We start from the raw sequence: 24009 nt of genomic DNA on the forward strand, positions 1-24009 counted from the left end.
ATCTAACCATCCATTTTCTGTTGTCGGGGGACAGCAGCCTCAGCAAACCATTCCCCTCCTCCGGGACACACCGAGGCGTTCCTATAGGCCAGCTAAGAGATGTAATCTCCAGCGTGTCCTGGGTAGCCTCCCGGTAGGACATCCCCGATAAAGCTTGCTTAGGAGGCGCCTAGGGACCCACCTCACACAGCGTAGTTAAAATATTTAAATTTCAACTAAATTTTTAGTAATGATCGCAGTTGTATTCATCATTTCCTCACTTATCTACACCACACTCCCCGTCCTTGTTTTCTTATCGTTTCTTATCGGTCCTCTGTCCCTTAATAGAAACCACATATATAGAAACCACCTCCCTTTCAGTTGTCTTTTGCACTTCCATATCGGGAGGCAGTTGCAGTAAGTTATTTTCTGCTTATGCGTTATAGTGTAGCTAATTAATTAACTTATTTATCCTTAAGTAAGGTAATGACTTGAGTTCTAATGCTTTTTGTCTCTTGAGTTAGCTGTCAGTGTGGGTTTTTTCACCTTTTGTTCAGTTAAAGCTGCCTTTCATCCTAAGTTGAAATAAAGCTAAAAACAACATCGATTACTGTATTCATTTGTTGTGCAGCAACTTCATTAATTTCCAGGAATTAACAATGTGAAAAGGTAGCCTCTCTTCAACATTAAAATACTACTTACACGATTAAAACTGTAAGTATTTAGGTCTGCAAGAGGGTGCCACTGTTTGCATCGTACACACGTGCACAGTGAAATACTAGACTATAAGAGATGGTAGGGCTGGTCTTCTAGCGAAAATATATTACGTCTTTTTTCCATAGTGAAATCATAGTGCATTAAAATTAGCAATGTGTACAAAGATACATACAAATACAGTTTATAAGGCAAAAAATGTAGGTTTGTACAATTCTAATGAGATTGTAAGTCAATACTTGATGTGAGCACCTTTATTCTTCAACACAGCTTATACTCTAATAGGTAAGCTTTCTTGTAATTTCTTAGTTCTGCAGGCTTCTTGAAAGACATCCAAGGCTCTGCTTTGGATGCTCGCTGCCTTTTGTTTTGTTTTCTGTCAAGATGATCCCACACTGCTTCGATTATCTTGAGGTTCGAACCCTGGAGAGATCAATCCATGACTGATGCGTTGTTTCATTCAGGCATACTTTGACTACATTGGCAGTGTGTTTGGGATCACTGTCATACTGAAAAATGAAGTTGCTGCCAATCAGACACTTCCTACGTGGTATTACATGGTCGTTCAAAATCTGGTGGAACTTTTCTACATTCATAATTTGATTAATTTTGATAAGATCTCCAATAACACTCAAAGCACAGTAGAGCGTCCAGGCTGTGTTAAAGACGGCTGTAGACATTCACTGTTGTATCTCTCTTCTGACCTCTTCCATGCATATTTCAAATTTGGATTAATTACTCCATAAGACATGTTACCACTGATTTTCAGTCAACTTCTTGTGTAATTTGGCACACCTCAGCCTTATTTTTCTCTGTTCTCCTTCCTTAAGAATGGCTTCTTGACAGCCACCCTTTCAACTCAGATAATTTTTGATGAGGTTTCAGTGAACACTAGAATGATTAAATGAAGGGCCAGATACATCTCAAATGGCCTTCAGAAAACCTGGAGGTTTTTCAAGACCATTATAAAAAATGACAAGAAAGTCTGGCTCTGTGGAATCAAAATCTAAAGAAATGAAGAGTGGCTCAAGACTTTTGTACATTACTGTAACTCCTGTAACTTTTAAGCATGCTGCCCTCTTTCTTCATCCCAATCAGAAGTCACAGCAGGTGCTTTTTTAGTGGCTGCAAAAGTCAAAACACCTGCTGTGTCATCACTGATTGTGTTGTGGCTCTAAGCACAACAAATGTGTACTTTGAATCAATAGAGAGCAGTGTGATTGACCATTTTTAGACTTTTTTTTCTTCCCAGTAGCCTTCCGATATTCACTGCCCTCTCCTGGTGCTGTTTCAGGTCAGAGATTCCTCCCCTTGTATTTCACATCAACCTCATGTAGAGCTGACCCTAAATCATTCTATTTCTATTTTCCACCTGATTACACAGTTGGCCCTCCTCAGTCTTTTAGACATACGACTAAAAGAAAAAAGTATGTGTTGAGCTTAAGATGGGATAGAAGATCATGTTAGTGAGAGAATAATGCAGTTAAATCCTGCAATGTAATATTCACGCTGCCTTCTTCCAAGAAAGTATGTCAAAATATCTTTCATCACACAATGTTTGATTTCCATTTCCAGAGGTATCCGTACCTCTTTCATTACTCTCCCTCAGTCTTTTCATATTCTATCAAAGGATTCAGTTAATAGTAACCCACTTTGAAAAACATAACAAAACATTTGTCGCAAGGAAAAATGGGCTCATTTCCCATTAATGACAGACAACACACAATGAAACACACTGGTTTTTAGTCACAGTTATGGGTGAGCTCCATCAGTGGTGCTTAAGAAGATCAGCCCACGCATCACACTTGAGGATAATGCGAGCGCATCCACTTTATCATGCACACAAATCAGTGTGGGGGCAGGAGCACATAGGCAGGAGTCAGGAGTGAAAGCAGTGGGCAGAATACTATTGATTGACTTATAAGTCTCACAAAGCTGTGAGCGTGACAAAGATGTGAGTCGCAGCGAGTTCCATCATAAACCCAAACTGTTAAAGACTCTAAGCAGGGTAGCAGCAAGGCTCAGGGACACTGACCTTTAGCCTGTAATTATATGAAGAATTAAATATCTCTATATCTTCTTCAAGGTGTGTTATGTGTTATGCACACACTCAACCAAAGCCACTGTAATCTTTTGAAGCAATGTAGTGCATTCAATGGGTCAAAATGGCACAGGGAAGCCGTTACCGTCCTTTTGTATTTATATGAGTTCTGCCTAAACTATGAGGAATGCAATATAAATGTCAGATTTAAAAAAATGAACGATATGAGAAAATCAGTCTTGAGGTGAAGTTTATTCAGATAACTTTTCAAATACATAAAATCAATTCATTTCCAGTTACTGCTAATTACAAAAGACAGCGTAAACAGAGAGTTCATCAATGTTCATCTTCTCATCTTAGTATCATCTCTTTCTGTGAATCTGATAAAGCTTTTAATTTGAATTTGATAACAAAAGGCAGAAGGTCTGGCATGTACTTCTGTGTGTGTGTGTGTATTTTTTTTTTTTTTTAAATTCGCCTGCATGTAACCTTGTCTAAATACGAAAATATACATAAAAATATCTTGTCAAAGTCTATTTTACTTACATTATGAAGTCAGCTGGTAATTTTAGCCACTGAAATATATTAACATCATAGCATAGTACATTAGACAAAGAAGGCAAACACATAGAATGATCTGGTGATGAACTCCCAAGCAGATATAGTTTTACATACTGATTATGGAAATGTTGAAGCCTAGTTTGGGTTCTGCAAATGAGGATCATACTAAGCTAATCTGTGAGGTACAGGTGTTATGACAAGAGGGGCAACATTCATTTTGTCTGTGTTATAATGAGGGCAAAAATATGGATAAAGTTTGTCTTTAAAGCTGTAGCCACTGAAAGAGTAGATGTGTGACTTGGAATCCACATCATAGAAAGAAACCACTCCCTTATCGTAGTCCACGAAGATGCCCACTTTTTGAAGCTTTTTTAACTGTACCAATATAACAGCTAAATTTTCATATCCATAATACTTGCCCTCATTTAACCCGATGGTCCAATAACCATCTGAAACTGATAGACGTGTGTCTCCCTTTCTATCTACAGACTCTCTCACCACTCCAACAGTCCACTTAATCTTATCTTTCACCTGTACCTCAAAGTAAAACTTCCCCCCTGTGAAGCCCTCCTTTGCTAAGACTTCTGGATACATCTCAAATCTTTTTGGATTTTTTGGAAGATTCTGTTTTTCTGCAGTTCCAACTTGTTTTCGGTCTTGACTAATGGTAAGTGAGCAATGTGCTGTGTCGGGATCAATAGTCAAGTCCACTGCATGTTCTCTCATTCTTTTCATTTTGATCTCTGGAACTTTCTCCAAAATGTTATCAGCTGCTTGTTTCACCTGAGCCATGGCTCTTCTCACTTGATTAAAAGACAAGTTGCTGTAAACATCAGCATTGGACCAGTCCTTACTTGAAGGAGCGCGCAAGCTTGAGAAGTTCTGGACAAGACAGTGATGGTCCTCAGATCGTGACAGCTGCTCCAGCTGGCTTCTTCTGCTTTTAAGCTCAGCAACTTCCATCCTCATCTCTTTCAGAAAACCTTCAGCCTTTTGTTTGATCGCTCTGTGCCTCTCTTCAATCACCTCAACAACATCAGCTTGACTCTTCTGAATAGAGCGAATGAAGTCAGTAAACATCTGCACACTGGCTTCTTTCTCTTCATCGGCTTCTTTCTGGCTGGCATCAAGTGACTTTTCAATCGCATCTATCTTATCGCATCGTGATTGTATCATCTTGTGGATATTTGCCATTACCTCATCATTTTTTGCTAACACAGCCTCATACTCTTCCTCTAGCGAGATGACATTGTGACTCTTGTGATCGCTTTTGAAACACAACACACAAATACAGGCCTTGTCAGTCCTACAATACAGTTCTGTTATCTTGTTGTGCTTTTTGCACATCCTCTCATCAAGATTAATCACAGGATCGATTAGTTTGTGGCTCTTAAGAACTGAAACTCTCTGGTGAGGCTCCAGGTGGACTACACAGAAAGAAGTAAGGCACATCAAACAAGACTTAACGGCCTTTTCTTTCATCCCGGTGCAGATATCACAAAGAACATTTGTTCCTTCTGGGAGCTCTCGGTCTGAAGTTGACACTTTGACTTGGACCAGCTTTGCAACCTCAGCCGCTAACTCAGACATGGTAGTGTTGACGTTGAGTTCAGGTCTCGAAGAAAATGTCCTTTTGCAAAATGGACACTGACAAACGTCACTAGTGTCCCAATACTTGTGGATACACGGGCGGCAGAAGTTGTGTCCACACGGGGTTGACACTGGCTCGGTAAACACGTCCAAACAGATGCAGCATAAGAACCTCTCCTCTGACAACAGACTGCTGGCAGTTGCCATATCTGCACAAGAGCGAAATACAATAAATAAATGAATACTAATAACCTAAAACTAATACAATTCAACTCAGTGGACTGAACCAACTGCTCAGACTGTGTAAGAAACCAGTAAAGTAACCATACCTGCAAAGTCTCAAGTTTCTGATTAATAAAAGCTGCGAAAAATAGAAAGCAAACTTGTTCTATTTAAAAAACTGTTTTCTTTTAGGGGTTTTACTTAAGTTTCGTTTCAACACGTTGCCGTCCAGAAGCGGCCCTCCCCCAATGGTCACTTATGATACGCCTCTTAATTTTCTTTAACTCTTTCATGACATTAAAATTGGTGTGAGCCGCATTAAAAATATATAATTTAAGTGTGCAAAAAAAAAGAAAAGATAAGAACTTAACTAAGGGGCCTCTGGAAAGCTCGTTTTGGGGTTTGATGTAGGTAAATTTATTATGGATTTAAAAAAAAACAACAACCCAGAAAGTTCTAAATTATAGGCTAACAACATATCTGCAAATTATATAAAGTAAATTGGTTCCGTGTTAAAACCTTATACTGATATAGTATAAAGTAAAATGTACTAAATTAAGGAATTGTATTGTTTGTATTTGTAAAGGTGTTGAGACCGTTTGCTCAAACCCTCAGGTGTTAGCCTCCAGAGGGTGCTAGATGGAACGTGTGCGCATCACTCAAATCATTCGGATCCGTCCTCTGGGGAAAATGCATGTATGGAGAAGTGTTCACACTGATAGCTGTCATTTCTACTTGGACCAGAATTGCAGGCCAGCTAGCTGATGGACAACCGAGATGGTTTGTAAAGCTAGAATAAGGTGTACACACATTTTCCATGCTAAAGATTAAAAAACCCGAGTGCCTTCAAAAAACCAAACCAAAACAAACAAAAAAGAAAAAAAAAAACACTCTGGGATTAATTATAGTTTTTGATGGCTACTCCAACCTCCCATGTTTCCGTTGTGAATCTGTCAGCTGATGCTACATGGTGTTGCTCTGCTTAGTATGCTCGGTTCCATCTGTTGACATTGTCCCAGAGTTCCCACACACAGATTGCTTTCACTGCTTGTGTTTCTCTACTTCTTTGTGCTTGTGTTTCTCTAGTCCTCTAGTTGTTTGTGCGTATGCTTGTGTCTTGTGAGGCAGGAAGACTTGTCCCTTAAGCTTTCACTGTAACAATTTCTTATTTTATCTACAGCAGCCGCTTAGTTCATGTCCAGGAAATCCTGTAGTTCATCCTGACCTTTCCTAATCCATCAAAGAAAAATAGCAACGAGGTTAGCACAAGCTGATAAAACTCTGTAAGATTCTTGATGTCTCTTATCTCTTGCGATTTGGCACCTATAATCTGCCTGAATTGCACTGCAGACACTGCAGCATGTGGCAGTCTGGGTACAAGAAGTCAGCCATAAGAAGTAGGATCTGAGTAGCTCTTTAAACAAGTATCATTTCTTGTTGCTATGCATCTCACTTATAATTTTAAATGTCTTGTCTTCTCTTCATGATGTGAATAGAAGGCTAGATAAGCAACTGGTGCTAAAAATTGGTTAAAAAGAATGTGAAATTTAAACGAATGGATGCAGGGCACTATGTTATTTTTTCTCTTTCTATCTGCACACACACACAAACACAGTTCTTTTCTTGAATACTGCAATAATCACACATGCAAACACCAGTGCACACCATGTTTGCTTTCCCCTTAACCTGTTTGTGTTTGACATGCACACTCAGTCAGACCTACTCCTACCCCTTTGTGAGAGAAAGAATTGGAGAGCTTAGTGGGTTACAAAACCATGAAAGGTGATAAAGTAACTCCAGCAGAATAGGACTGGACACAGAGGGAATGGTTTGGCACTGAAAAGAGCTGGCTTAAGACTAAGCCAGATTTCTGTTTATTCTGCCATGTCTCACCTATGAGAAAGTGGAAAACAGGCTCCAAGTTGCTAGCCATGGGACGGTGATGGCCTGTTTTTATCACACTCTGATTAGACAATATTTATTGGGGAAAACCTGACCTGATTCATGACATCCTCTGCTAAGTAATGCTGTTTTCTTAGACTGACTGTCGCCAGTCCAGGTGCCCACTGCCGGGGCCTGCAGCCACCATCTATTTCTAATAGCTTGCAAGCACATTGAATTACTGAGGTGGAAATAGAGGAAACAGCCCACTGCAGAGTCTGTTTTGCTCAGAAAAGGATGCCTTGTTGTGATAAAGATTTATCATTACAATAAAAACTCATCACTGAACACACTGGTTGGACAGGGATGTAAAGCAACAGAAGCGACATAGAAGTAAGGTGGTTTTTATGTTGTTAACATTGATATAAGTGGGTACCAGAATTACCATGGTGTTTACATATTATTACAGTTTTATCTCTTTATTTTTTCCTGCTTTTTTGTATTCTTTGGTGATTAAATGATTGCTGAATTGTAAAAAACAAAGTCTAGACAATCAAATTAATGCTGATAGGCTCATTCCTGAAATACCAAATTTCCATTTTTCTCTTTGAGGTCACAGAGTTGCTCTGTTCAATAATTTCATAGTCAACTTCACATTATGAAAAGCAAATTGAAATGTGTTGAGTGGCATGACTAGAATTATTAATCAGATTTATCCAACTCAGTACTCTGCTGTATTACTGTAGTAATAGAAATGAATAGAACCTCCATGCAAACAAGCCAATGTGCCAAGGCTATGCTCACAGTAAAGTATGCTTTTTTGACTTTGTCTTTGGTTATTCATGCACACCCTATTGGAAAATTTTTCAGAGGGGTTGTGGTTACATTGTAACCAAGGTTATGCTGTTAATGGCACTGTGGTATTCAGACTACCTAGTGGTATTGAGTCAGGTCCTTCTCTGTCACTCCCTACTATGTGACACGGTTAACTACTGCAGCCTTCCTTGACTATCAGTTGCTATGCCTATTATGCAGATTTCTGTTACTATCCAGACTGTTTAATACTTTTACACAATCATTCTTTTACTCAGCAGCAATATCTGTACCAACAAAGTAAATGCTGTACTTTGTTTTAGTTTTGCGTGTGAGTAGAGAAGTCATTGTTGGGACTCACTGTAACCTACATTGTAAGTAATAATTGTTGTATTTGAAACATGCAGGCTATTTGTATTGATTCATTTTGCAGTTTTAGTGTCTACCTGCAAATATATGGAGTTCATTTTATTACAATTTGTTACAAATCAATGTAATGAATTTTCTTGAAACTCGAAAATACGAGCTGCAAGCAAAAGCACCATCCGCACAGACTGTCGGACACCCTGAAAGCAACAAGCTTGACTGGACCGGACAAAACGCCCACTGCAGTGGTGCCGTATACGCTGAGTAGACGGAGATAAACGAGGTCCTTTTTTCAGCCTTAAACGTCGGTCTGGTGAGTGTGTGGTCAGATATAAGATGAAAACGCCTGTTTGTCTGTCTAACTGTGAGATAATGCGTTTAAACTTTGTCCTGCCATCGGCAACGCAGGTGGGACATTTATTTTTCAGGATTTTCAGGACGGCTTGAAGAAGAGGGGGGGAAAGTTTGACTTGCACGGAAAAGGACTTAAGTGTCTGTGCATTGATTTGTATCTTGTGATGCTGGAGCACAACAGCACAGGTTAAAGTCTAAAATGTCCGAGACCTGGTTTTTTTCTTCTTTTTTTTTTTTTTTTTTTTTTTTTTGTAAGGGGGACCCATGTTCGTTTCCTCCTAATTCAACTGGACAGACTGTTAAAAGCAGGAAGGCCTTGTTAGGAAAGCGTTAACGGCCAGCTTAGGTGCTCTAAAATCAGACAAACTGTTTAATTTCATTAAAATTTTATTTGTCATTTATCAGTTTGCAGTAGGCACGAACACAGAAAGGAAACTTAGCTGTATTTACAGGGGTGGTTAAAGGATATTTTGAAATTTGGGTTCACAAGGGGAACCAAGAGGATAAGGGGGGCATGGGGAATACTATGTTAAAAGTAAACCTCAGGGTTTCTTTTGTTTGTTTGTTTCTTTGTTTGTTTGTAGTGTTCTGTGCCCCACTACAGATTGCATTACATAAAAAAGTGGAACTGCACAAGAGTCTCTTTTCCACTAGCACCTACTGGGCTTGATTTTCCTCTGTTCAATTTCTGTCATTTTCCATTGCAATTGGCAGGCTGAACCTGGGGCTAGTTGCAAATCTATGGCAGGGCGTACACATATACCCATATAGAACATGCATGACTTTGGACTCTGGGAGGAATGCAAAGTATTTGAAGAGAATGCATAATTGCATGCGAAGAACATGCAAACATTAGACACAGTTTGGCCCCAGCTGGCCAATGGACTCAAACCCAGGACCTCCTTACTGTGAAATAAAATAGGAAATAAAATCAGTTACTCAATCAAGTCAATAAGAAGATCACTGACCACAGATACTGGATGTGGCTGAACCACACTGGGCCCGACTGAAGAAGCTGGACTACATGGTGGTTCAAAGGCACTCATCTGTGCTGTTCCCGACCCTGTCTCCTTGTCTCCTCTTTGGGTTTTATACACCCTGCTCGCTCTCTCTGCCATCTCCACATCATCCGCCTCTTACTCCTCCCCTTCTTCATCCGACTCCTCCACCACTGCTCTCTCCTCCCTCACCTACAGCGCTTTGTTCTCACCTGAAGCTTTGTCTCCTGAAAAAAAGATGAGAAACCTTAAGGAAAAGTTAAGGATAACCTCGATGACTCACCTCACTATCACTGTCATCAGTCAGTAGTGAGATTCCTGGACTTATAGAAAGTTTATAGCCTCCTCCAGGGTAAATAAATGTGGACGCTTCGCACCCGGTAAACGGAGATTTTGCAAACTATACTTACTACAGATGAACACCAGCGACTGGGTAAATTATCATATAAGATTTATTTGATGGATACCTGTTTTTTATTCCCTTTTTAAAAATTTATACTAATACAGTTTTCTCCATTGCCATTGAAAGAGTGGTTTATTTTCCATGAACCTTGTCTTTATACAGCCACAGTCGCCCCCTACTGGCCGAAAAAATAAAGAATAATAATAATGCATGTTAGCACTTCTGCACTGGGTTTACTTATCAGATCTGGAACCTCCTCTCACTTTCTATACAATGGGCCCATTTCAGAAGCATATACATTATGTTGATCAATAATAGTTATTGACTCAGCAACTCAGCAGTATATAATTTCCTTGTTATGCTGCTGAGAAGCAAATAATCTATAGAATAATTTATTAATACATTTAAATGAATTATTAAAAAACAAAATCTGCAAGGTAACTGCTTATTGAAACTTCAAAATAAAACTTGATTCACTGCTACTTATAATAATAATAATAATAATGTTTTATGTTTCCTTTTACTGTTCTTCATATATTAATCACACATGCTTCAGAGAGAAAGCCAGTTGCTTTGCTCCTGCCCATCCAAAGAGATGGCTTGTTTTATTGTGCTGATTTCTATCTTAAAACACTTTTTTACCCAGCTTTTCAGGACGTATAGAGAATTTTTGCTCCACAACATGACAGATAAAATCTAAAAACAAGGCTGTAAATTATCAAGAGCTAACTGAAATATTGTAGAAAATGCTGTAGATATCTCAGATGAAACCCCATTCCCATTTATTGTTTATGAGTGAAGGTAGATGGAATATCTCAAAGCCTGAATGAAGTGAAAATTTCATGCATGGAAAGAAGCTGTTAGAGATCATTTTTCCTTTCGTTTTCCTTCCTTATTTGTAGACAAGCTGACCCTTTAGCAAGCTTACTAGCTTGCATGTTTACCTTATTCATTTTCATCCCCAACAAATGATTTATTCATCACTTTTCCTCTCAGATCTACACCTACAGTGATATGTGTATTATTCCTGGGCTGGCAGACAGAAAACCTGCACCATTTTCTTTTATGCTCTGTCCGCTGAAGGATGCTATTTAGATCAATTGTATAGGTCTAAGTGCTTTCCACACCCATGGCCTTTTATTTACAGGGCCAAGACTATAAGCTCAATTAATGATTCATAGGGACATGTCCTAGTGATCATTCAAAGATGTGGTTTGTGATATAACAAAAGCATGTTATATTGGGAGCTTGGACGCTGCATCACTAAACAACTAGTAATATGTCGTGCAGTGAGAAGTGTGGGACATGGGAGTTATGTGCAGCTGGATAAGTGTAAATGTGTGAACAATACTTGTTTAGCCATTTTTGGGTAAAGAAAGGAAACTGTAAATGCTAAAAAATATCTAAAGAAAACTATAGTAAGATCTTTTTTTTTTTTTTTTTTTTTTTTAGTGTGATACACTCTTTTAGCAGTACTTTGCAGGAAAATGTAATGTTTCCAACAAACAAATCTGCACTTTCAGAATTCAACTGAAGACAAAAAGATGTCGGTGGGTTATAAAGATGACCAGAACGACTGGGTGACCGTGTGCCTCAAGTACCTGCTCTTTGTTTTCAACTTTCTCTTCTGGGTAAGTGGCTAGTAATCCTCATTTCAAGTAATATGTACTCACAGAGACCTCACCACAATAACTAAGCTTTACATTTAACCTGCTGGTGAATTGGATCATCATTGACAACATCAGTAGCAGCTCGCGTTTTCTCACAGTTGTCCACTGTAAACGTGTCTGTGTTCCTTTAAAACTGCTGTTTTAGAGACATTGCACATAAAGAGCCACATAGAAACAGGAAGAGGATTAAGGAAAGTTTTAAGTCTTCCAAGGCTGAGCTATGGACTGAGTTCAAAGTGAGTCATAGATTATTTAGGGCTTGTCAGTGTATTCTGGCCACACAGTGTATCAAACCTGCTCTCTGGCACCACACTTTATGCTGCTGTAGCTCTCCGCTAAAGCTCCGCTCTCTTACAGCATCAGTGCAGAGTGTTCGGGCTTACAGAGTCAAAAAAGAAGATTTTGAGGAGAGAGAGACAGATCCGTAAGTGGGAGAGGTTAGAAAGAGAAAAGGGATCAAGCTTTAGCTTTAGGCCTCTATTAAATTTCCTGTCGCCACCTAACAACTAGTCTCTTGAGGAAAAATAGTATCATTTTCCTCTGAAGGCTGTCCTCCATCTCACAACACTTTTTTTTTTTTTTAAGAGGGCATTTTTGTCCACCCCCTACACAAATTAATCATAGGCGGGGGAGCAGTGCATACTCTGTGAGGATGAACTGGCATTGGCCATTTCTGTTTTTCACTTTCTTAGCACATTACTTTTAAAAGAGAGTGCATCATCTAGGAATTTCTCATTTGTCCCTGTTTTTCACGGCGCTGTTATTGGCAATCATCATCATTAGTTAAAGCAAAATTTAATAAAGTAATGTTTGACATGTGCTCAGAAAATAATCCAGCTGATGTGATTAATGCCCAGTTAAAGCATGATTGTTTGGTTAATTGAGGGTAGAATGAAATATAGATTTGGCAGTATATCGTACTGTTTCTCCTTCCCCTCCAAATTTGACTTGCCAGAGACTTTTTCAATTGATTTTTTTATATGTTATTTATTATATATGGATATATTACTAATGCAGTGTGTCAAGCCTTTCTGATATAGGATATTTAGGACAGATAACGATATTTGGTGATTTTTAAATCTTTTATATATCAGCCGATATATTTTTTTTTTTTTCTTTCAAAAATGCTCAACATAAACTGGTTTCACTCACACATGTGAGGTACAGTTATTTGTGAGTCCTTACTAAGGTAATATGGCTCAAGAGTTGGCAGTTCGTCTTGTAATCAGAAGGTTGCCGGTTCGAGCCCCGGCTCGGACAGTCTCGGTCGTTGTGTCCTTGGGCAAGACACTTCACCTGTTGCCTACTGGTGGTGGTCAGAAGGGCCGATGGCGCGGTATGGCAGCCTCGCTTCTGTCAGTGCGCCCCAGGGTGGCTGTGGCTACAATGTAGCTTGCCATCACCAGTGTATGAATGTGTGTGTGAATGGGTGAATGACTGAATGTAGTGTAAAGTGCTTTGGGGTCCTTGGGGACTAAGTAAAAGCGCTATACAAATACAGGCCATTTACCATTATTATTTTATGCTGTCTGGTGGATAAGTACGCTCTGATGGTGAAACTATGTAGCATCCATACTCAACATGGGTGAAGGTTGTTCCTCCTGTCTCTGCTTTTCTTGTTCAATTATCATCTATTGACTGCTACAAATGCCGATACTGATATATCGGCAAATAGCTCACATGATCGCGTGAACCACACTCTGATGCTTGTATTTTACTCTGCCTCCTCCTTGTCAGTTATAGCTGAGGATGGAGGGATTGTGTTTTCAGCTTTCTGCATTCTTCAAACCTGGCGAAGATTTCCACTTGGACTCAAGAATGAACTGATTAGATTTTTGTGGTAAAACATTTCTGGCAACATTTCAAGTGATGTAAGATGTTTAAGGTTAAGTCTGGACAGACATGGATGTAAAGTGCAGCTTCACTACTTGGCAGATACTAAGGTGGTAATTTTATTTTGGGCAGTGATAGTACAGAGATCTGAGAACAGTATTGGGAACTACATTCAGAAAAAGTGATAGCCAACTTAAAAAAATGTAATTCAGTGGAACTTAATTGTTAGAAGAAATGTCTTTACTAATAATAATAATAATAATAATACATTTTATTTAAAAATAGCGCCTTTCAAAGCACCCAAGGACACTGTACAATGAATAAAAACACAAAAACTGGAAATATACACAGAAATAAGAATAACAGATAAAAGTTACAGAGGTTTAGACATAAGCAATTTTAAACAGATGAGTTTTGAGAGTGGACTTAAAAAGAGAGAATGAACTAATATTTCTGAGGTCAGGGGGTAAGGAATTCCAAAGCCGAGGGGCAGAGCAACTAAAAGCCCTGCCCCCCATTGTAATCAGACGAGCGGAAGGAACAGAGAGGGAAAGAGAAGATGAAGATCTGAGGCACCGGGATGGGAGGTTCATCTGTACTAAATCAGAGAGGTATGGTGGAGAGAGAGAATGAATAAAGGATTATTTTAAAATGGATGCGAAATTTAACTGGGAGCCAGTGAAGCTGCTTCAGGATTGGGGAGATGTGGTGGGTAGAAGAAGTCCTAGTAATAATACGGGCAGCAGAGTTCTGGACACGTTGAAGCTTGTTAATAGACTTTACAGTGTTAGAGAAGGGTGATTTCCCACTGGTTGGTCCTCGGTTGGATATGTGGTGTTGTGAATAAGAGGTCCTTCCTTCTAAAGGAAAGGGATGGGAGGATGAAGAAAGACTCTCTCAGGCATTTCCTATTTGCCCTCCTTTGAAACTCGTAAGATGAGAAAAAGAGATCAGGAAGCCACCCTGGATCAGTTACTCTGTATTGTTTCTAAGGAAGTGGTCATTATGCCCTGGCTTGATTGCAGACGTCTCACCACTCCTGTTAGTTGTTACGCATGGCCGCTTTTCTCTGTTTCTCATTCTGTTTCCTTTCTTTTTTCTAGCCTCCTTTATGCCCTCTTCCTCTGTTCCATTTCCTTTTCTTTTTCTAAGTGACTCATCTAAAAGCTTTGAGTTCACTTTAAATTGATCACTTCCTGCCCTGAAAAATGTTTCTCTTGAATGTTACAGTACTTGTGTTTTGCTATTCTTTAATAATAAACTGACATAGTACACTTAGTTAAATTCTGTTAAATTTCATATCTCATGCGTTTTTTGTCTCTGTAGTATGACACTTCGTGCTGCACTAAACATTTTTATTTATGATTTTATTCAGATATCTTTTTAATCCTGTTACTTTTTCTCTGCTTCTCTCAATTCTTTTCCAGATGGGCGGAGCTGCTGTTTTGGGTGTGGGCGTCTGGACACTGGTGGCAAAGAGCGACTACTTGAGCCTATTGGCCTCCAGCACTTTTGCTGTGTCAGCATACATCCTCATCTTGGCTGGCAGCCTGGTGGTAGTTACAGGCTTTTTGGGCTGTTGTGCAGTCATCCGGGAGCAGAGAAGCTGTCTGTCCACGGTGAGAGCGGAGAGACTGATGGATGGGGGTTTCCGCTTAGGTCCAGGCATTTGTTTGTAGCTGTAAAGGTGTGGGTTAGGCTTACACTTAGGATTCAATGTAGAGTCTGTGTTTAAAATTAAACTGCACGTAGATCATAACTCAGAACTTACAAAAATTATATTTTGATGGCAAACACTCATGCTTTTGGAACAGTTACCAGTTTGTCATTTAAGGTTTAGAGGAGTGTAGTTTTTTTTTTTAGAATGAACATAAAAGAGTTAATCATATTTTTTTTTTCCCAAGGGTATTTTTGCTGTAATATAGGAGGTCAAAGTGCAGATGGTCAATGCAGGGAGTGAAAGTGTACATGGACAGTAATTTTGCTGTGATTTGACTAAAGAACACTGCATCTGGAAAACCAAAAAAATCTACATTAATAAGTATTATTAAACAGAGTTTAAGCAATATTTTTGTCTTAATTTGCCATCCATCCAAGACGGTGAGTCCATATTTGCTAGTGGAGAATCCACTTTTTTATGTTGAAAGGTCACTTCCACTTAGCCAGCTAGCCCTTGCATTTCCCATCACGTTTTCTTTTCTTGTAGGTAGTTTGGGCCATTTTTATTTTTTGGCATCCCTGGTCATTATTCAGCAGCTTAACAGTCTCTTGTGTTGTGGTCACACTGGCTTTATATGTCATTACGCCAAGGTTGCAGAGATGGAAAACCACTCTTACAGTCCAAGACGATTGATTCGGACTCTGTCTGGTGAACGAGAATAGAATAATTCACTTAAGAAAGCATGGGTGTGCTTGCCTCCTCGTTGAGCACAGCAGTCCCACACTGGCATAAATAGAATGTAACTGAATGGGGAAACACTGCAGAAGATAAATAATAAGATGTGTAATAACAGCCCTGATAGTCTACTGGTTCGTGGTTCTAGATTGTCCACTGTGAGAAGCTAGATGCTCGCCCACATGTACACAAATGTGGCAACATGCGATGGCGCTCATCCATGCTAAACCTGGTCTAAGGCCTATCGCTAGATGTTGACGAATGACTCTGACGGGGCCCTCGCTGTCCTCATTATTTTACAGAGACAGGACCCAGTGGGAGAGAAGGAGGCGGGAGGTGAACGTTCTGTGCCGCAGGGCTATTTATAGGTTTGTCTATCTACTGGTGACGGATGGAGAGAGAAAGGGCCTTGCAGGAGTGAAGAGGTGGATGCGTAGAGGAAACGGAATCTGCGGTGCAGTTTGGTTCAACTGCATTTTTGTGCTATTTATAGATTTGTTTGGGAAGAATAATGAGTGATGCTAGCATGTACAGTAAGTGTTGTGTGCATAGAGAAGTGTGAAGTTGGCATTTTGTGTGGGTAGCAGGCACACAGAGACTGAAGTGCTTTTTTCGCAATCTTGTAACCAAGAGAGACGCAGAGCAGGCTGGGTTTCTGCTCAGCATCATTACTGCGATAGCTGCAAAACAAAAAAGAACATCTGTTTGTGCGTGTGTTAAATATTTCTTCCTTACAGCTGTTTGTTACCAATAGTTTTCAATCACTTTGTTTGGTGCATCTAGCAGGTTGTGCAATAGCATCTGTGTCTCCATAATGGTTCTGAGTTACGCTGTTGTTTCCCCGCTCTGTGACAGCTGGTCCCTGTTAGGTGCGTGTTTGTGTGTCTGTTTGTATATGGACTTGCATTATGTGGAATGAGCCATGTTTTGATGGGTGTACAAACCATCTGATGAACAATGAAAAGTTGGGTTATTTAAGTGTGGGAAAGCTGGAGTTTTGATCTTGCTCATTTTGCAGCAGTCTGTCGAAGTACTCTCTGTGTGGGCAATCAGTTCATCACACTGTTTGCATAACAGTACATACAACAGTGCTTGCCATTAAGAATGACGCTTACAGTTAAAGCCTCCGTTATTCTCATTTTTATTTTTTGCCTCAGCACCCATCTCATGTCTGATTCTTTTTAATTCTTGCAGAGGAAAACTAAACACACTATTTGAGAGTAGCGCTCAAATACTAAGCAAACACTACCCTCAAATAATAATATTTGATGATGACGCTCAAATACTGTGCTAATACTGTTTTGTTTTTTCTAAGATAATTTCAGACGTCAGTTATGATAAATAGTGAAGCTTTATTCTAGTAATGTGGGGAGCTCTGTAAAGATGCCCAGGAGAAATGGGTTTCTGCAGCCTGTCAAATTGCTTTCTGGTTGTCTCATTTCATGCAGGACTGCCATCTGCGTTTGAAGTGACAGATGCAGTGCGGTGACAGTTGATGAAAGTTTATATTGAGGCATCACAAGCGTGAGCAACTTGAGTTAGCAACCAGATACTTCAGGCGACTACTGAGCTAATGAGTGTTCAGTCAAATTTCCTGAAATTCTTTTTTGCTCTCTCTTTCTGTCCTGTCTCTCATCCACAGTATTTCATCTGCCTCCTGTTTATCTTCTTGATCGAACTTGTGGCCGGGGTACTAGCTTATGTATACTACCAGAGGGTAAGTGGTCACTTTTTACTGGTTTAGGTGAGTGGCGTTCTGCAGTGATGAACCAAGCTGCAGTTTATCCTTGTTGAAATAACTGCAGCAGCTAATCTATGCCTGCAGGCACGTTGGAAAATGGGGTTAAAAAAACTTCTATCCAGATGACCATCATCAAACTAGTGTGTTGGGGCATTTCTCACTACAGTTGGGATAGCAGAGAGACTACTAGATATAGGAATCGTTTGTGATTTACTGGATATTAATCATAATCATGTTTTGGGTTTGAGTTATACATATTATGATTTTTTTTTTCCCTTCTTGGTATATATCAAAGAGCAGGCGTTTTGCAAAGCAGATAAAGTTCTGCAAGAAAAGTTTGAACGTTCAGATATCAAGATGTCAGTATGGAAACAGGGCGGAGGCTAAAAATAAACAGAACATATCTTTTTTTCTTTTTTGAGCACTTCCTTGGCATTTGAAACATCTTTCAGGCTCACCTTTGACTAAGCTGCATTTCGTTAGTGTGCAGTTAGACTGCTGCTAGTATTAGATTGCCCTGTGCTGAAGCAAAAATTACAGATTACCAGTCAGGCTGTTGTGGTGGCAACTTGTGACTGGGAAAGGTAACATAGGGGAAAAATTAGTAGTAAAAGCCAAAAAAAAACAAAGGCTCATAGGCAAGAGATCATGGTGAGTTAAACTATAATTCAGAAAATCTGGTTATTTGCTGACTCTTCCTACACCTACATGGAGTTAAACGGCCAGATTTTGCACATGGGTACATCTTATCTGTATTGGATATTATTATGTAGTCATTATTATTTGATGATTTGTTATCATTATTTCATTTATATTCACAAAATCTTTCATGATGATTACATCCACAAAACTTTAATTATGCATTATACATTATAATGTCATTATATTGCTTGATGGCTACCTACGAGCAGTCTAAAATGACCCTTTGCAGGATTTAATAAAACTAAAGCATGGAAATGTAGTAGAGTGTCAAAGAAGACTTAAAAAAACAAGCAAACAAACAAAGATTTTTTTCTTTCTTTTTTAAAGTTAAATAATTATAATAAAACACCTGTTATTCTCAGAAAGTCTCTCATTCAGCTACTCATCAACCTTGAACCCTTCTTAATTTCTGAGATCAGATAGAATGGGGCGTTCTCAGAGCGGTACGGTCGTAAAACCTGCCCTATGATTGACTAGCGGATGGATGGAAAGAAAGAAAGAAGTAATTTTTAATCTTTAGGCAAGAAAACTTGGTTAAGTTGGTTAAACTACTTGGTTAAGTTTTGTGAAAGAGGGTCAAAATGGTCTGTTTTACAACATTAACCACATGTCAGAACACATATCTGCAAGAAAGCCCTGAAGGCAAACTTCTCCCGTCAGGTCTTTTCACTTATATCAGCTCAGACGTCAGCTGCAGTGATGATCCTTTAATTCATTTATATTTTGCAGTTACAGGATCAACAGGGTAATGTTAGATTGTGCTGTAGATGATGGCTACCTATTATTTAAGAATGAATTCAGCTGTGCTTTTTTGTGAATCAAGAGACTAATAATATAATAAGTTAGAAATGATAAATTATTCATTAAAAAAAAAAAAAAACTAAATTATAATAAAAGAAAATACAGTGATGTCAGTAATGTAAAAATCAGAAGGGAACATTTGAGTGAGAGTGTAGAACCGAGCAGGAATAAAGGCTTTCTAAAGCAGCATCCTCAGTGATCCTCCTCTGATGACCTGGCTCTCTGAAGTTTATCTAACACATTTAGATAATCTTGGCATTTAGTTATCGCCCAAACATCTGGCTGTCAGTCAGCTTCAGTCAGTGAGGGCTGCACAGGGCATCATGTAATCTGTGGGCAGATTACAGTTTCCTGTACTTTGTGTGAGTGTGAGAAAATATATCCAGACATCAAAGGCTGTATTTCTAGTCAATTCTTTAGTGTCTTGTTTATCTGTATTTTGCATCACAGCACTCCCCAATGCTACCAATCTATCTTCCCCTTATCCTCTCCCTCACTTCCACACTCTTTGCACCTACGTATCACTTTTTTCATTGCCCTTCTTTGTAGACATCGCACATGTAATCATAAATTAAGCAGCCCGTGGGGTGGTTACCATAAAAACATTTGTTTTTACCCCAAAATGATCCCCCCCCCCACCCACCCCTCCAGCCTTCCCACCTTCTCTGTTTCAAACACACTGTTTCTCACTGTGTATGCCTGCTGTCTCCCTCTTTGTTCCTCATTTCCAGCTGAGTGAGGAGCTGAAGCAGCATCTTAACCACACTATGACAGAGAACTACGCTCAGCCAGGAAAGGAGGCAGTCACATTTGCGGTTGACAGTCTACAACAGGATGTATGAAATATATTTACAAACTCATCTGGTGTCAAGTTTCTGTAAGATTATATTTCGCCCTCTTCAGCATGCGTGGTTAAGTATACTTGTACTTGTTATAAATTAATTTGATATATGAAGCTGAAAATTATGCTGACGTGTAGTAGAAGAAGAAATGGCTCATCACTCTGTGTATTCTATCTGGGTTTAGACAGAGCATTGTTCCAAAGATGACAAGTGGAACAGCCGGAGCGAAAGTAGTCCCTGAGAGGAAAATTACTGCTGTGAAAATATATTTATATAGTGGCTTGATGTTAGGAATTTGTTTACACTAGATGATGCATGAAACCATATTTTAATCAGAATGAGGGATATGGTCTCACACTGTGGAACTAAAGTCTGCGCTTTCCTTTTTCTACCTCTCCAGTTCAAATGCTGTGGCAGCAACAACTCTCATGATTGGACTGTGAGCAAGTACGTTGTGTCAGGGCAAGCAGAAGGCAGGGCGGTACCTGACAGCTGCTGTAAGACCATCACACCTCACTGTGGAAAGAGAGACCACCCCTCCAACATCTACAAAGTGGAGGTCAGTGCAATACATGCTTCTGGCAAAATGACAGCAGGCTTATTCAGCCTCCTGTAGGCTCTATATCTTACAATAATCTCTTGTACAGTTTTGTGAAATGTGTTGCAACCTGGCTATATCCCTGACTTGAGTTATAAATATCAACTGAGTGCTTTTGCAATCAAAGATGAGTGATGATAGCCTAAAGACAGAAAAAAGAGATGGAAGCACTGAGTATACTAATAACTATGTGTAGGCAGTAATCAAAGGAAATCAGTGTTATCCAGTTGTTCAGGGTGATTGCTCATCTTCACAGTCCATTGTTTTTTGTTTTTTTTCTGGTTCATGCCATATTTGAAGAAATTAAACTGGTGTTTTATTCACTTCTGGTCTGTTGTAGCCAAACCATTTTCAAATATCTGAGGCTGATATTTCATTTCCTGAAATGAAAAGCATCCATCTACTTTCCTAACTGCTGCTGGGTTGCAAGGTCGACATAGGGCAAAAGGCAGAGATAAACCTCTGTTCATGCTTTCAGATTTGTGGGCATTGTTTTTGCTAACCTCCCAATTGCTTTTGGGAGGAAGCTGTGGCACCCAGAGGAAAGTCACAGGCTAAACATGCAAACTCCACACAGAAATGCCCGAGCTGAGTAAGAGATTTGAACCAGCAACCTTCTTGCTTTGAGGCAACAGTGCCAGACAGTGCAGCTCTGTGCAGCCCTGAAATTAAATAGAGTGACTCGCAAAAAATGCCAGCAAAAACACGAGTTTAAAACTTTCTTCTGATAGAATGAGCTCTAAGAAAAATGAATAAAAGATGAGGTTTTGAATGCTTATCCACACTGCACAGGAGAGGCTCTTCCACCTTCTCGTGTCAAATCACTCAGTTTCTTCTTATCCTTCACAATGCGCTACCTGCATCATGTGCAAAGACATAAGCATGAAGACATATCCTGAGAATTTAAATAAAATGGTTTGTGGATGATGACTGTATCTATGTTCACTTTTAGGTTTGGGATGATTTTTTGTTGTTGTTGTTTTTTTACTGTGAGTGTTATGAGCCCTCTTTCTGTAAATACGCCTGTCGGGTGATGAGGGAGTAAAGAAGGACTGAAAATGCACTTAAACAATCAAGAACATCCCATATTCAGTAAAACCACACAATTTCTGAAGGATGTCTTGTTGCTTGCTGAAGCAGTTTAAACTATAGCTATGCAGAATTGCAGACAAAGCTTTCTTGTCTAACTAATAATCTAGTGTAAATTTTAACTCTGTAGGGTGGCTGCATCACTAAGCTGGAAAAGTTCCTGGCAGATCACCTGTTGGTTATCGGTGCAGTGGGGATAGGAGTGGCCTGTCTGCAGGTAAGTAATATATACACCCAGTTCAGATGGTTGGTAAAGAAGCAGGATGCATTTCCACTGCCTTTTCCCTCAGCAAACGGTGCTTTATACAAGCCCAGTTATCAGAAATGAGAAACTGCTTTTACCTTTTGTGAGTGGAATGCTGCCCTTTGTTGAATTAAAAGAAAAAAACTCCTGTTACTGAATGTACCCTGGTAGGTCAGGATCCTCTAAATGGACACGTCTTTTCATCTCATCCGATTCTTTCTGTCATCATTATATGAGTTTGGTCCTTCTGCCTTTAGTCTAAGATGGGCTTTTTAGTATTGCAGAGCCCAAGGATATGTTTTTTTTCTCTTTTTATTTTTTTGCACTTTTCTACCAGCTAACGACTCTGTCTTACTGTAGCTGCAAACCACGGTTAAATTAACTTGAGGTAAACCTAGAACTAAACAAATCTCCATTTATTGTTTCCAGTGGTGTTTGCAAGACTGACAGGTCCACCACTTTACATACAGCTCAGTTTTAATTGGGCACCAGGGGACTGAGAATAAAGACATGAAGCCAGGATTTCACTGCCATAATTATAAAGACGGCAAAAAGCAAAAGATGAGATGACCAACCGTGCAGTCTCTGTGATGCTCACCGCTGCTGATAAAAGGAATTTAAGCACAGAGCTCTCCATTAGCAGTGGCTATAATATAAAGACTTTCTCACAACAACCAAATGATCTGAAGGGACTTTGTTGACCATTTAAATGAGGTGCTGAAAATACTGTGAATATATTGAATACATGACGTACACGGTGTAATTTTGTCACTTCTCACTCACATATTAGCATTTTTTTAATGTAGGCTAACTTTATGTCTCCTCTTTGTTAAATGTTCAGTCTGTTTTAATGTTGGTGTGCACTAATCTGTCTTTGGTGTGTTGTACTGTGTGTTTGTTTGTTATCACCATAGTTGGTCGGGGCACTCTTGACAGCCTGCTTTATCTATCTGCTCTATAAAGAAGAGGAAGAGGACTTTGGTGCATTGTAATTTGGCTCTAGAGCGCTGCTGGTTTAATCTAATGGAGAGGCAAGGTTGGAGGGCACTGTAGATATTTCATATTTGACTGCCTATTTGTCCTTGCGTGGCTTCCTGCTTTGTGTTAAATGCGAGACCTGCTGTCTGCATGTTTACTGGATTAACATGTTTAATTCGTCGTGAAGCATGCAGCGACTTTGCATTTGGCTGCGTTTTACAGTTTGTTGCTATGCATTTTGTGATGATGTGTTGCTGTGGGTGATGAGGATGTGACAGCTTATTCAAATGCATCCTGAGGATAGCACAACTGACTTGCTTTTTCACTGTGCTTTGGTTCATAGTGTCATGATCTATAATTCGTGTAGTGCCGCTTCCATCTATGTAGCACCTGCGCTGACAAGAAGTGGGGAAAACACCATAGGGACAGGTGTATTTACAGCATGTAGCAATGTTTTGCTGTATATCCCTTGAATTCAAACCTTAATTAGGCTTCACTATGGGTGTTGGGGAGTATACGGTATACAACAATACAACCTTTATCTGATATTTACAACAGTTAAACGCAAAAATAATTAACATGCTTACTTTTAATAGACTCTTTTTAAAAATTACAAAAATTTACAGAGTAGCTGCTGCACTTATTACACCTATTTATTTAATATGCTGACACCTTCTATTACATTACCACTCGGAAAAAAAAGCATTAGTGTTGTTGCTATAGTTACTTGCAATCTAAAATAGACTGGGCTTTCATGAACATCATTGAATAGGGACTCGGAGTTGTTTGGGGTGCCCAGATATGCGTTTTTGCCATCCCACGAGATGGCATGTTTCTGTCTCTAATGAGTTTACTTTTTAACACTGTTACGTCATTGTTTTTTAGCGTCTTCTGAAATTAGGCCTCAAGAAAACTAAAAAACAGTGTTTTTTGTTTTGTTGTTTTTTTTTTTCTCACCTCATGTTCCCTCAGCCAAAATGACTGCATCTTCTATCCTTGTATATAACTGTCACTGATGGTTGAGAAGAGAGAGGAAAAAAGAAACCTTGCTCGAGGAGAAATTATGAGTCAATATTAAATTCTGACTTGCTTGATCGGGCTTTCTCTGGAAGCTTTTAGAGGCACAGAAATGGAATCTGGACACTTGCCTATTTGGCCATCAAGCTTGTAGACCCAGCGGCTTTGGTCAGCTGC

General features: G+C 39.4%; 2 protein-coding genes across 7 annotated transcripts in view; one reads left to right on the plus strand and one right to left on the minus strand.

Annotated features, from left to right (window-relative positions):
* Nucleotides 1-2967: 2967 nt before the first annotated feature.
* On the minus strand, nt 2968-5349 carry LOC116309870 (E3 ubiquitin-protein ligase TRIM39-like). The gene is made up of 2 exons (XM_031726593.2): nt 5215-5349; nt 2968-5094 (listed from the first exon to the last, which is right to left on the minus strand). Exon 2 carries the CDS (start codon nt 5090-5092, stop codon nt 3461-3463), a length of 1632 nt encoding a protein of 543 aa, XP_031582453.1. The 5' UTR covers nt 5093-5094; nt 5215-5349; the 3' UTR covers nt 2968-3460.
* A 2996-nt stretch (nt 5350-8345) lies between these two features.
* tspan11 (tetraspanin 11) overlaps nt 8346-24009 on the plus strand; it is a 29486-nt gene continuing 13822 nt past the window's right edge. For 4 of the 6 annotated variants that reach the window (XM_039601586.1, XM_039601585.1, XM_031726589.2 and 1 more), the window contains exons 1-7: nt 8346-8480; nt 11446-11553; nt 14853-15044; nt 17463-17537; nt 19796-19900; nt 20307-20465; nt 21724-21810. In XM_039601586.1, the coding sequence (XP_039457520.1) occupies nt 11467-11553; nt 14853-15044; nt 17463-17537; nt 19796-19900; nt 20307-20465; nt 21724-21810 (705 nt within the window). In that variant the 5' untranslated portion in view covers nt 8346-8480; nt 11446-11466. Of the gene's footprint in view, nt 8481-11445; nt 11554-14852; nt 15045-17462; nt 17538-19795; nt 19901-20306; nt 20466-21723; nt 21811-22751; nt 22874-24009 lie in introns of all 6 variants that reach the window. The other 2 variants (XM_031726588.2, XM_031726591.2) reach the window with 2 other exon arrangements.

This window comes from Oreochromis aureus, linkage group 17 (genome assembly GCF_013358895.1).
Source record: "Oreochromis aureus strain Israel breed Guangdong linkage group 17, ZZ_aureus, whole genome shotgun sequence".
NCBI lineage: Eukaryota > Metazoa > Chordata > Actinopteri > Cichliformes > Cichlidae > Oreochromis > Oreochromis aureus.